Here is a 13,558-nt window from a genome sequence, read left to right as displayed (position 1 = left end):
TCCCAATTGCTAACAGCCATTTTTTTTTTTTTTTTTTTTCTTGAGACGGAGTTTCACTCATGTTACCCAGGCTGGAGCGCAATGGCGCGATCTCGGCTCACCGCAACCTCCGCCTCCTGGGTTCAGGCAATTCTCCTGCCTCAGCCTCCTGAGTAGCTGGGATTACAGGCACGCGCCACCATGCCCAGCTAATGTTTTGTATTTTTAGTAGAGACAGGGTTTCACCGTGTTGACCAGGATGGTCTCGATCTCTTGACCTCGTGATCCACCTGCCTCGGCCTCCCAAAGTGCTGGGATTACAGGCATGAGCCACCGTGCCCGGCTAAAAAATTTTTTTTATAGACATGGAGTCTTGCCGTGTTGCCCAGGCTGGTTTGAACTCCTGGCCTCAAGCAATCCTCCCATGTAAGCCTCCCAAAGTGTTGAAATTACAGGTGTGATCCACTGTGCCTGGCCCACTGTACCTGTGTTTATACCCTTTTTTTTTTTTTTGGCAGGGGTGAGGGGTGCCATAATGCCTTTAATGTTTATCTGGAAATTTAAAATAGGAGAATAAACTAATTAAAAAACCAACAGATTAGATTAATACTTTTTTTTTTTTGTTTTTTGAAGAATAACCAAACAGCTAAAATAGAGTTAACAGGAGCACAATTTCCGGGATTTTTCTTCCTTCAGAGTTGAATGGATTTCGCTGGGCTGAAGCCTCACAGATATAACTGCTGAAGGTTTCTGTCTGCCTTAGTGTTGTTTCTGATTATAGATTGTTTTTACTCCATGGATTTCTGGAAACATTGGGACCCCTTAAAGCACAGAAGTTTTTAGGTTACTAGTAGAATTTATAAAACCTGGTATTTGGAGTGAGAGGTTAAAGGCGTCTAGTTGGTTTTTGTCAGTGAGCACAAAACATGAAAATTTTACTTGTGCTTAACTTTTTATTTCATCAACTGGGAGTTTGGGCAAAATATTAAAAGAAGTATGTTATCTAAAATATTTTGGATAAAAGTGTTTGTGTCTGAAACAAATTTTTGAGGTACCAATGTCCATTTGTAGTATACTGTAAGAGACTTAGCGTGTCTGTAAATAGTAGCCGTTAAGACCCAGTTAAATGTCTTGCAGAGCCAATACTATATGTCAGTTGGCAGTATGGTATAACCTGGCATGAGGATTTCCAACCGTGGCCCTGGGATTTTTAGGAAACAGGGCTGTCTCAGCACAGATGTAACTCTTAGAAACCTTAAAACAGGCTGGGCGTGGTGGCTCATGCCTGTAATCCAAGCACTTTGGAGGCCAAGGCGGGCGGATCACCTGAGGTTGGGAATTCAAGACCAGCCTGACCAACATAGTGAAACCCCATCTTAAAAAAAAGAAACCTTAAAACAAAGTTTACCCTTAGAAGAATATTTAAACTTCCTTTATGAAAGAAAGACCTGGTAACTGACCCTCATGGAATACTGGGAATAAAAATGGGCAAAGATTCCCCAAAGTGTATTTAGAATGGTCTTCAGTTGGAGACCTTCCTAGTCATTTGGTCATCTGACCTCCTTTCTTTATCTGGCCCATGCTACCAGCCTGCTTCCACTAAAATAAACTCTGTGAGCATCAGGTATCAAAGAGTCATGTTTGGCACAGATTGAACTGAAGGAGAGAAGTTGACCCTGGGAAAGTTGGTCAGCTAAGACTACCTGAAACCCCCAAATACAACACCACTTTATTTTTGAATGTTCAAACAATGTTTTTATTAAATGTGAATTAGTAGCACAGTTACTTTTTGTCCCCGAATTACTCATTTTTATACAGATGTTGTTTACTGGAATTGTTTTAATAGGAATTTAAGTAGTACAAGTTTTCTTTCATAACTTAGGTAGACTTTTGTGTTCAGTTGCATGCTCAGTTTCTCATTTACCCAAAACATTGTGAACTATTGCAGTAGCCCCTAAAATAAATTCTTTGCCTTAGAGGCCGGGCGCGGTGGCTCAAGCCTGTAATCCCAGCACTGTGGGAGGCCGGGGCGGGTGGATCACGAGGTCAAGAGATCGAGACCATCCTGGTAAACATGATGAAACCCTGTCTCTACTAAAAATACAAAAAAAAAAAAATTAGCTGGGCATGGTGGCGCGTGCCTGTAATCCCAGCGACTCAGGAGGCTGAGGCAGGAAAATTGCCTGTACCCGGGAGGCGGAGGTTGTGGTGAGCCGAGATTGCGCCATTGCACTCCAGCCTGGGTAACAAGAGCGAAACTCCGTCTCAAAAAAAAAAAAAAAAATTCTTTGCCTTGGATTGTTTTTCCGCCTCCTGCACAGTGCTGTCAAGTCTTTTTTGTTACTGTTGTTTTAAGGAAAGACTAGCTCAAAGGGGTATAATCTAAAGGACATTCCTGGCTAACCTGGCTTCTGGTCTGTTTACAGTTAACCCATGATCTTTCATTCCAGATTTGTCTAATACATTTATCCTAGTCTGTCTTCATCCTGCTGCCAGTGATAAATAGTGCGATGTTTGTAAACTGTCCATCATAACTCACCTTTGCTCATGATATTGCCTCTACTGAAATGTCCTTCCCACAATCTCAGGCTCTTGTCATTGTACCCATCCTTCAAAATCCACTTTTGATACACTTTCAGTAAACCTTTCTTGATGATCTTTTACTACCGTAAACTGTATTTTTCCATTCCCATTATTTTGTAAATCTCTTAGGGAACTTTTCTGTCCTATGTAATTATTGATATTTCTTGTGTTACCCTCTCTACCTAATTATAAACTTCTTATGATCAGGGATCTTGTGTTGCTTGTTTTTGGTTATCTCTGGGCAAGTTGCCTTACATGTGAAAAGTGTTCATTCATATAATATGTTTGGAATTAGATTACAGCAACACATTGGGTTTGCAGTTAGTCTGCACTCTTGCAATGCAGCGTTTCAAAGCCTGTTTTATATCTAGCATCTAGCACATTTCTTTGGCCATTAATAAACATGTCTTTTGAATTGGTGAAGAAAATATTTGAAGTCTTTAGTTTGGTCCGTGTATTTTAGCTTGAGGGAAAAATTAACATGGTGGTTTTGCAGTTAGGGGAGCTCTTTCGGTAACATTTTCACATTAATGTTATGAAAACCAAGGAATTTTCATTTGATTGGAATCCTATTAATCAGCAGACTTGGTAGAAAGAGTTAACTAATTCATTAGCAATATTTTTCCTTAAAAGATGGTTAAGAACTTTTTTTTTTCCACGATTGGTAGAAAATGCTCTGTGTCTGCCTTGTGGTAAGTAATAATAAAGCAGATACAACTTCTTCCTTCCCCTCAAAATGCAGGTTCTTGTTAAACCTTTGGGAGACCGAGGATACCTTTTTCTTCTCTCTCCTTGTCAGATGGTTTCTCCATATGGTAGGTGGTCTCTCTTTAATTTTTACAATTCTTTCTTAACTTTTTAGTTAAGACACATTGCTAATGACTTTGGCTTCTGTTTTTTAGAATATCAGACTGCCAAGTCGCGAGTCCTACATGCTTTGTTTCTATTTCAAGAACCTAGAAGCATAGTTACTTGTAAGTTCTATGAATATCTAAATCTAGTTGCTTATAGACACTTAATATTTTGTTGAAATTTTCCAGATAACTCACTAAACATTTTGTCTTTCTTATATTATGTTTCAGGAAATACTGGGGGGGGGGGGTAAGAGGTAGTAGCAATATAAAACACAAATGATATGACAATTTTTTTTTTTGAGACAGAGTTTTGGTCTTGTTGCCTAGGCTGGAGTGCAGTGGTCTGATCTCAGCTCCCTGCAACCTCCTCCTCCTAGGTTCAGGCGATTCCCTTGCCTCAGCCTCCTGAGTAGCTGGGATTACAGGCACGCGCCACCATGCCCAGCTAATTTTTTGTAGCTTTAGTAGAGACAGGGTTTCACCATGTTGTCCAGGATGGTCTTGATCTCTTGACCTCGTGATCCACCCGCCTCGGCCTCCCAAAGTGCTGGGATTACAGGCGTGAGCCACCGCGCCTGGCCCCAGCTAATTTTTTATATTTTTAATAGAGATGGGGTTTCACCATGTTGGCCAGGCTGGTCTCGAACTCCTGATCTCAGATGATCCGCCCGCCTCGGCCTCCCAAAGTGCTGGGATTGCAGGTTGAGCCGCTGCGCCTGGCTGACGATTTTTTTTTTAACTATGAAAAATTAATTTGTGTTTATCAGTGCTCTTACAAAGTTTGATTATAATTGTTACAGTACTGTAGCTTAGTTATGAGGGTTATTTATTTTAGAGATAGGGTCTCATTGTATTGCCTAGTCAGCAGTGTGATCATGGCTCACTACATACAGTCTTGCCTTCCCTCCTAGGCTCAAGTGATCCTCCTGCCTCAGCCTGTCTGGTAGCTTGGGATATAGGCATGTGCCAGCACACCTAGCTAAGTTCATTTTTTTTTTCCCCCTGTGGAAACACGGTCTCACTGTGTTGTCCGCGTTGTTCTTGAACTCCTGGCCTGAAGTAATCCAACTACCTCAGCCTCCCAAGGTGCTCTGATTACAGGCATGAACCACTGTGCCCAGCCTAAGAGAGTTTTATATGATTATTTTTTAGCTTTGTTAAATTTTGCATTCAAATTTTAGTGACTCTAAACATTATGTACAAGGTTAAATATTAGGCCATCCAAAATTAATAGAAATTTTTGGTGCTGATGTTAGACAAGATTTGTTACTCACCTTTTCTAAGAATGAACTTTTAATACTATGTATTAAGATAAAGTTTCCACTAATGGATTTCACTGTTGGATTAAGGATGAGCTGCTCAATTGTGGCTACTCAGCATCTGAATATCTATCTGTTCATGTGAAATTAGTTACTGCTTATAAGAGGAAGGGATGACAATGCAGGACTGTTTTGCTTGGAGCCTCAGATCTTGTTTTGTCTCTTTATTTCTTCTTACATGTTGCTTGCCACTATTTGAATTTCCTAGGGGCAAAAGGAAATGAGATCTTCAATGAGTGGGTGATTCTTCCTTGCTCTTTCATTTGTTTTAGTTTCTTATGGGCTGTTTTAGGATCCTGGACTTGAGAAGCATGCTGTTCATATATTTGCTATATTATATATATGTATTAGGGTACATACGTGTTTGGTTCAACATTAATGTATAAATGTTTTTTACACTTCTTTGGCAATATTTAGATCTGTATTTGATTAGTTTCTTGATTGCTAATATGGTTTGCTTTTTTTTGTTTGTTTTATTTACAGCACAAAAAGGTTCAACCAATGCAGCACCACAGGAGAGGCATGAGAACATGCCAGATGTATTAAAAATAGCTCAGTTTTTACAGTTTGCTTTGATTCAGTGTCGAAAGGAATTCAAAAATATAAGCACTATAAATTTTCATTCTGCTGTTGAAAAGTATGTAAGTGAATTTTTTAAGCGAGGCTTTGGTTCAGGTAAACGAGAGTTTATTATGTTTCCATATGATTCACGATTAGATGATAAAAAATTCTTATACTCAGCTCCCAGAAATAAATCCCATATTGATACCTGTTTGCATGCCTATATTTTTCGGCCTGAAGTATATCAGTTACCTATTTGTAAATTAAAAGAACTATTTGAAGAAAATAGAAAACTTCAACAGTTTAGTCCACTTTCAGATTATGAAGGTCAAGAAGAAGAAATGAATGGTACAAAAATGAAATTTGGAAAACGAAATAACTCAAGGGGTGAAACGGTTATATCTGGAAAGCAAAGGTCATCTCATTCTTTGGATTATGATAAGGATAGAGTCAAAGAATTGATTAATTTAATTCAGTGTAGGAAAAAGAATGTGGGTGGGGACTCAGACACAGAAGATATGAGAAGCAAAACTGTCTTGAAGAGGAAGCTTGAGGATCTACCTGAAAATATGGGAAAGCTCGCCAAAACCAGTCATTTATCTGAAAACTGCCACCTATATGAAGGTAAAATATCAGATTGTTGTTATAACAACCAAAAATAAAGTAGTTCTGTTCTTTCCTATAGTAGAAGGGCCAAATTCAGCCTGTCCACTATTTTTGTAAAGAAAGTCGTATTGGAATACAGCCATGCCCATTTATTTGTGTGTATATAGCTGCTTTCATGCTGTAATGGCAGAGTTGGCATTGAGAGTTTATGGCCCACAAAGCCTAAAATATTTGCTATCTGGCCCGGTACAGGAAACGCTTTCCAACTCCTGCCCTGGTACATCAGTTTTCTAAATTGTTTGGTTTAGGCTAACATAATAATGCTAATCAGAGTTCTTCTCCTTTTATATTCCTTTATTTTTATAGTTGAAGAAGTGTAATATTAGAATATTGGTATCTTTTAGGCTGTTGCTTAATGAAAAGGAACCTTCTGAATTTGAAAATAAAATATGCATATACATATTCTTCCCCAAGAATCCAGGAATATCTTTTCGTTTTTCTTTTTTTTGTTGTTCTTTTTAATTACCTTTGCATTGTTTTGTTTTTGTTGACAGAGAAAGATAGACATGTAAAGCGCTTGTTTTAAGTGTTTGTTTCAATATTGCAAGTCAGCTAAGACACTTATCTAGATTTTTAACATCTTAACACTACTAGTTCATAAGCACAAAAGGAGTTCTGCATTCAAGGAAAGCTGACATAACAATCCACTTTTTGTGCTGCTGTTGCTCCTCTGAGTGATTATGGCAGAACTGAATATTCTTATGTTTTTTTTATTGAGCAACTACACTTGTCTCTTCAAATTCAGTGTGTTGTAGTTTAGGTTAGTCAGATCAGTGTCTTTTTACACTTTTGGTCTCTTAGCAATCTGTATCTGTATCCTCACTTTTTACTTTCCTGCTCTCTTTTTTTTGTTTGAGACAATCTCACTCCGTCACCCAGGGTGTAGTGCAGTGGAGCAATCTCGGCTCACTGCAACCTCTGCCTCATGGGTTCAAATGATTCTCCTGTCTGAGCCTCCCCAGTAGCTGGAATTATAGGCATGTGCCACCATGCCTGGCTAATTTTTGTATTTTTAGTAGAGATGGAGTTTTGCGATATTGGCCAGGCTGGTCTTGAACTCCTGACCTCAGTGATTCGCCTGCCTCAGCCTCCCAAAGTGCTGGGATTATAGTCGTGAGCCAACATGCCTAGCCTGTTCTCCTTTTACTTCTTTTATTCTTACAGTATTCAAAATGGTAGCCACTAGCCATGTGTTGTTATTTAAGTTTAAATTAAAATGAAATAAAAATACATTTCAACAGCCACACCATTGTATTAGTACAGAGAACATTTTCATTATTGCAGAAAGTTCTGTTTGACTTTACTGTTCTCTGCAGTAACTATCATGGTTTTTTCTTTAGTTGACCTGTGTATCTCTTTCTTCCAGTGTTGTTATTCCATGTCCGTGTTCTTTATCTCTTTGGTGGCCTTCCTGACTTAAACTTTCCTGCACCCATTTCAGTATCATGTTCGTCTCAATATTGCTTTGCTAATTTGCTACAAATCTCATCTTACATACTTGCCTTTTAAGGCTTTGTTATAGACCAGCCATGTCCAGCCATGTTTTCCACTCTTCTCTCACAGATCTCGGTTAAGGGTCATCTCTGTTTGCCTAGAGTATGTCATGGTCAGCCTTTCATTTCCGTCTTTTTTTTCCTTAAGTAACTTCCATTTCTTTCAAGCCTTGTATCTTTGCAGTTCAGATTTCTCCTCAGCTTTCTGTCTGTTCTCCTTAATGGTCTCCTCCTTTAGCTTATGCTGGATTTGCAATCTTTGCTGAACCTGTTAGCACTTGATAACACGTACTGTCTTGTCTTGTTGACATGTGTCTTGAAAGTTTTGTTTACTGTGTGCTAGGTGCTTTATGTATATGAACTCATTTATTAATAGTTCTTGAGTGGTAGGCATTATTATCCTAATTTTGCAGATGAAGAAAGCATCTCAGATAAGTAACTTTACCAAAAGCTATGAAGTTAGTGGCACATATTCTGAAGTCAGTTCTGACTGACTCCGAAGCGTTGTTCACAAACTGCTGTATTTCCTGTCACTGAGCACATAATATACACTGAATAAATAAGATACTTATTTTTTGGCACTGTTTTTGTTGTTTTGTTGGTAACTGACTAATTCTGTGTATGTGAAAACATAGTTGTGGGTAAAACTCAGGCTTCATCAATAATTAGAATGGTGAGAAAGCCATACTAATTATAGTACACCAAACGAGAAATGAGGCAGGGGAAGAAGGGTATATAGGTTAACTAAAGCTAGTGATTATCAGACTTGCATTTCTAGGTGTTTCTCACTTATTTCTTTTTAAGTCATTTTGCATACTTTGTTTCTGAAGGTAGAGATTTCAAGGTTGTAGTCAAACTTTTAAAACACTCTGATCTTGATTTGGTGGTGAACCCATTCATTTTATGAGATAATCTCCTAACCCATTCACACCACCTCTTATAACCTTTAATATAAACTGTTTTGAGGTATAATTTATATCAGTGTACCTACTTAAGTGCACAGTTTGTTGAGTTTTGACAGCTGTGTAATCACTTCAATATATAGAACATTTTTATATGTTGTCTTGTGTTCCTTTGTTAGGTAGCACACCCCACTCCACCACTGATCTGCTTTTTGTCTTTATCGATTAGTTTTGCTGGCTCTATAAGTTTATATAATTAGAATCATACAGTATGCACTCCTTTGTTTCTGACATTTATTTTTGTTGTGGTACATTATACTTTTAAATTATAAATCTTAACTCAGGCTTCACCCAATCCCTACCCTGCCCCAGTGTTAAAGCATGTGACTTTCTGAATGTTTGCCCCCTTTGCAAGTTTTAAAATATATTGGTTGTTACAGATTATACACATTTATAGTGCATGCATGAAACCATGTCTTAACGTGTTTCCTCTCATAATGTTTTTTGTTCTTGATGTAAATTTGGTGGAGATTTCTTCAGGATGTTTTTATATCTATAATATCCTAGCTTCATTATGAATTTAAGTAATCTTGTCATTTAGGATAAGATGTAGATTTTAAGTATGCCAGCCAGTGCTTTTAGGATAAAATATATAGGAATGGAAAAGATAGAAATCAAATTTAAGTAATTTTTTTTAGTAGCGTAGTGTAATATGCATATAATCCTAACAATTGGCAAAATAGCAAGTACAAATGTTTAATCTCTTGGTAAGTACCTGGTTGACTTTGATATTTTGATGGTAGAGTTATTCTTATACATATTTAAAACTTGATGCATGAGCTTATTTTCCTATGATAGAATGTTTAAATTATAATGAGAATTAAACTTTAATAGGAATTTTGACCTATGTGTAAAATTTTACAATTATGTTTATAAAGTAAGTGATGGTAATATTTGTAAAATCTAAGCAAATTGTTTGAGTTCCTGATCATAAATGCTTTGTGATAATTTTTTTTAGGTATATTTGATTTAAAAAATTTTATGCCGACTTTTAAACTTAACTTCAACCAGTGACTTTTCTTTTCTTTTTCTCAGCGTCTCCACAGCCTATTGGCTTACTTGGACATGATGCTGACTTGAGGCGACAGCAGCAGGATACCTGTAACTCTGGTGTTGCTGACATCCATAGGCTGTTTAATTGGTTATCAGAAACACTGGCAAATGCGCGCCATTCTGATGCATCTCTGACAGACACAGTCAACAAAGCCTTAGGATTGAGCACTGATGATGCCTATGAAGAGCTGAGGCAAAAACATGAGTATGAGTTGAACTCTACCCCAGATAAGAAAGAATATGAGCAGCCTACTTGTGCAAAAATTGAAAATGCTCATTTTAAGGGTACTCAGAGCTTGTTACTAGAAGTTGATACAGCATCTAAGTATTCTGTTGCTGTTTCTACCAGTGAAGTGGGCACTGACCATAAGCTACATTTGAAAGAAGTAAGCATGCATTTGGTGGTTATCTTTGTGAGTGTGTGTGTGTGAAAGAGGTGTTGGGAGTATGCTTCAGGGAATTATTTTTTCTTTGAAAAAGAAATAAAATGCATTTTTGAGTAAAGCTGCCTATCTAGGATGGTACTTCTTAAGTTATTTCTTGTTACAAAGAGATAAATGCTGAAACAGTTGTTTTCCTTCCTGCTTAGAGGCTTAATATATTGTCTAAAGTTTACTTGCTGTGATGAAGCTAAGGTAGAACAATCTATTTGTCAGAAGTGACTTATTGGGAGTTAATTCCTCATTGTTTCATAATAAAGTTGAATTCTCAAAGCATTGGCTTTCTGCTGGCAATAATAGAGAACCCATAGGTGAGACAGATGAGGATACCATCTCAGTACACCAGTGTAACAAAGTTAGGTACTTGGTATTTCTTTTTTTTTTTTTTTTTTTTTTTTTTTTTTGAGACAGAGTCTCGCTCTTGTTACCCAGGCTGGAGTGCAATGGCGTGATCTCGGCTCACCGCAACCTCCGCCTCCTGGGCTCAGGCAATTCTCCTGCCTCAACCTCCTGAGTAGCTAGGATTACAGGCATGTGCCACCATGCCCAGCTAATTTTTTGTATTTTTAGTAAAGACGGGGTTTCACCATGTTGACCAGGATGGTCTCGATCTGTTGACCTCGTGATCCACCCGCCTCGGCCTCCCAAAGTGCTGGGATTACAGGCTTGAGCCACCGCGCCCGGCCGGTACTTGGTATTTCTAATGCAAATAGGAATGGAACTTAAGTAGCCTTTAGGATTACCTCTGAAGTGACTCTCAGACTTGCTTATTAGAGTGTCCAGCGTATTTATAAGATGTGTTTAGAGTGCTGGTTTGTAGCTGAGAAGTAGCCTTGTCTCCCCTAAGTAGTAACTGCATCACTGGGGAATAGTAGAAGGCTTATTTATTGGGGTATGTAAGGTAGGCACTGAGGAACCAACCTGTATTCCTGGTATCTTTTGTACTCTAAATCAAAGTTGATGAGAGGTGGGGCATGGGTTGAACCTAGCACACTACCCATTTTTTTTTTTTTTTTTTTAAGATGGAGTCTTGCTCTGTCACCCAGGCTGGAGTGCAGTGGCGTGATCTTGGGTCACTGCAACTTCTGCCTCCTGTGTTCAAGTGATTCTCAGCCTCCTGAATAGCTGAGATTACAGGCGTGTGCCACCACGCCCACCAGTTTTTTTCTATTTTTCATAGAGTCGGGGTTTCACCATGTTGGTCAGGCTGGTCTCAAACTCCTGACCTTGTGATCCTGTCTCGGCCTCCCAAAGTGCTAGGATTACAGGTGTGAGCCAGTGCACCCGGCCCACAGTACCCATTTTTATAACTAAACTTTTATTGGAACACAGCTATGTCTGTTTAGGTATTGCCTGTGGTAGACTTGAGGGTCTGGCCTGCAGAGCCTAAGATATTTACTGTTTGGCACTTTAGCATAAAAGCTTACCAATCCTTGTTCTAAATTAACCTAAAGTTAGGTTTTAAAGGAAAAGTTATGTTTTAATTTTGAGACTAGAGTATTATAACTTAACCATGTTTATTTTATTCATTTGTAATGTTTAGATTGAAGCACTTGAATCTACTGTGAAAAAAACAATTTATTCTTGACATTAAAAGGAATTGAAAAGAAAGCTATTGAGTGTGTACTTTGATTTTTAGGATCCAAATTTAATTAGCGTGAATAATTTTGAAGACTGCAGTTTGTGTCCCAGTGTTCCCATTGAACATGGATTTCGTAGACAACAGTCTAAGTCAAATAATGTTGAAGAGACTGAAATACATTGGAAACTGATTCCAATTACAGGTAAGGAAAGTATACTTGGACTTTGGTTTGCTTCATTTTACTTCAGAGACCTGTTTCCTGAAGGTTTGCATCTTTTCTGGATTTCACTCTTGGGTCACTAGTCCTTCATCCTACTTGGCACTGACATCTTCAGTGTCTTATTTTGAGTAATGCAATGTTCATCACTGAGTGTTGCTGTTCTTGGTAAGCATCAGCAAGCACCTGCAAAACTGCTTATTAAAAACAGGGATTTAAGACACGCTGTGTCTGTGGAGTTAGCATGCAGACTGCCGAATGAAGACTGTTGGCAGAAACTGAGTTTCTGATAAGATGAGATAGCTACAGAGGTAAAATGGTCCGCTCTTTGAACAACCAATTAAATGCATCTTCTCAAACTTATTAAACTTCACCATAACAAGCTGTCATCTAGTAAGTGATAATGTTGAGGTTCATTTTTTAGAAATTTGATTTCTTAATACTGGATTATCTTAAATAAATTGGATTATCTTAGAGAATGACCTGAATGACCAAATGTAAATGTTATTGAATTATGAGGCCAGTAGAGTTTAGCAAATGTTGAAAGATTATCATTTTTTTGGGATAGCATTCTAATTTCTCTGTGCAAACACACACACATACACACACATAAATACATTCTCTTTTTTTTTCTTTCAGAACAGCAAAGGGCTTTTCCATAAGGAATACACACTCTTAATATTCTAAGTTCTTATTCACTTACCTTAGCTAAACATTTTTTGGGAATATTTTCAGGGCATACATCTTTTCCAGTCGTACATCTTTAACCTTTTAAAAACAACAGCAACAACAAACAACTTTTTGTTACAAAGTAGACTGGCCTGTGAACTAGTCTAGAACCTACTGAAACCTCCAAGGACTCTGAGAAGAATTTCTAAAACTCGATGAGTTCCCATGGGCTTCAGCACCATCTTCTACTTAATACCTTTCTAGAGGGCAAGAGGCCTGTAGGTGATGATAGAGGGAACCTAAACCTAGTATTGTTTTATGAGCTGGAAACATAAGCTTGAGTGGGAGAAACAAAATAGGGAAGTAGTTGATACAAGATGGTTACCCTAACCATTTCTCATTTAGATGCCTTCATACTTGGTGTTGAGGGTCATTTGAAGTTAACAGTATTTTAATAAGTGTTCATATTTCATCATCAGTGGTAGGACCCTTCAGTTTATTTTAGGCAGAAGGAACGCTTCCATTTGTTACCAGTTGGGGTTTTCTGAAAGGTGTTTAGTAGGTATCACTTCCTTCTGAACCACAGTTAAAAACAAACAAAAAAAGTAGGTATCACTGATGTCTGAAGAGAGTCTAATGGATGCTTTCCCTCAGGAGGGAATGCAAGAAGCCCAGAAGACCAGCTGGGGAAACATGGTGAGAAACAAACACCAGGTGAGAAGGCTTGCTTTGCTTTTCTTCCCAATGTGCCCTTCTTCAGAATTGCTACTTGCATTTCTGGTAATCCATCAATAGGGCATTGACTTAAATTTTTTTAATTACAGAAGATTTGGACAATACCATATATATATATGTGTAAGTCATTACTTGTATCCAATATTCTTACTATAAAGGTGTTCAAAGAAGTCACTGAATATTTACATAGATTAAGTTTTCTTCACCCATAGTAGAGTCTATCTTATAATTTGGGAAGACCAGAATATATTCCTAAACCATTTGTGCAGAGTATCTTGTATCATATGAAAATGATATATCATTCTTTTTTTATTTTTCCTTCATTTTTTTTTTTTAATTTTTTATTTTTTTGGGACGGAATTTTGCTCTGTTACCCAGGCTGGAGTGCAGTGGCGTGAGCTTGGCTCACTGCAACCTCTGCCTCCCAGGTTCAAGTGATTCTGCC

General features: G+C 38.0%; 1 protein-coding gene across 7 annotated transcripts in view; it reads left to right on the top strand.

The window, feature by feature from the left end:
* The window catches only part of TASOR (transcription activation suppressor), a 69,932-nt gene that overhangs the window by 40,415 nt on the left and 15,959 nt on the right, over nt 1-13,558 (top strand). For 4 of the 7 annotated variants that reach the window (XM_032290237.1, XM_032290232.1, XM_032290236.1 and 1 more), the window contains exons 12-17: nt 3,305-3,377; nt 3,465-3,536; nt 5,219-5,920; nt 9,453-9,856; nt 11,550-11,694; nt 13,033-13,092. In XM_032290237.1, coding sequence (XP_032146128.1) covers nt 3,305-3,377; nt 3,465-3,536; nt 5,219-5,920; nt 9,453-9,856; nt 11,550-11,694; nt 13,033-13,092 — 1,456 coding nt within the window. The remainder of the gene's footprint in view (nt 1-3,304; nt 3,378-3,464; nt 3,537-5,218; nt 5,921-9,452; nt 9,857-11,549; nt 11,695-13,032; nt 13,093-13,558) is intronic. The other 3 variants (XM_032290235.1, XM_032290238.1, XM_032290233.1) reach the window with 1 other exon arrangement.

The sequence above is a fragment of the Sapajus apella genome, unplaced genomic scaffold (assembly GCF_009761245.1).
Source record: "Sapajus apella isolate SASKATOON/1434 unplaced genomic scaffold, GSC_monkey_1.0 scaffold23, whole genome shotgun sequence".
NCBI classification, from domain to species: Eukaryota; Metazoa; Chordata; class Mammalia; order Primates; family Cebidae; genus Sapajus; species Sapajus apella.
The sequence above is the reverse complement of the archived record's forward strand: the minus strand, read 5'-3'. Positions and strand labels throughout refer to the sequence as shown.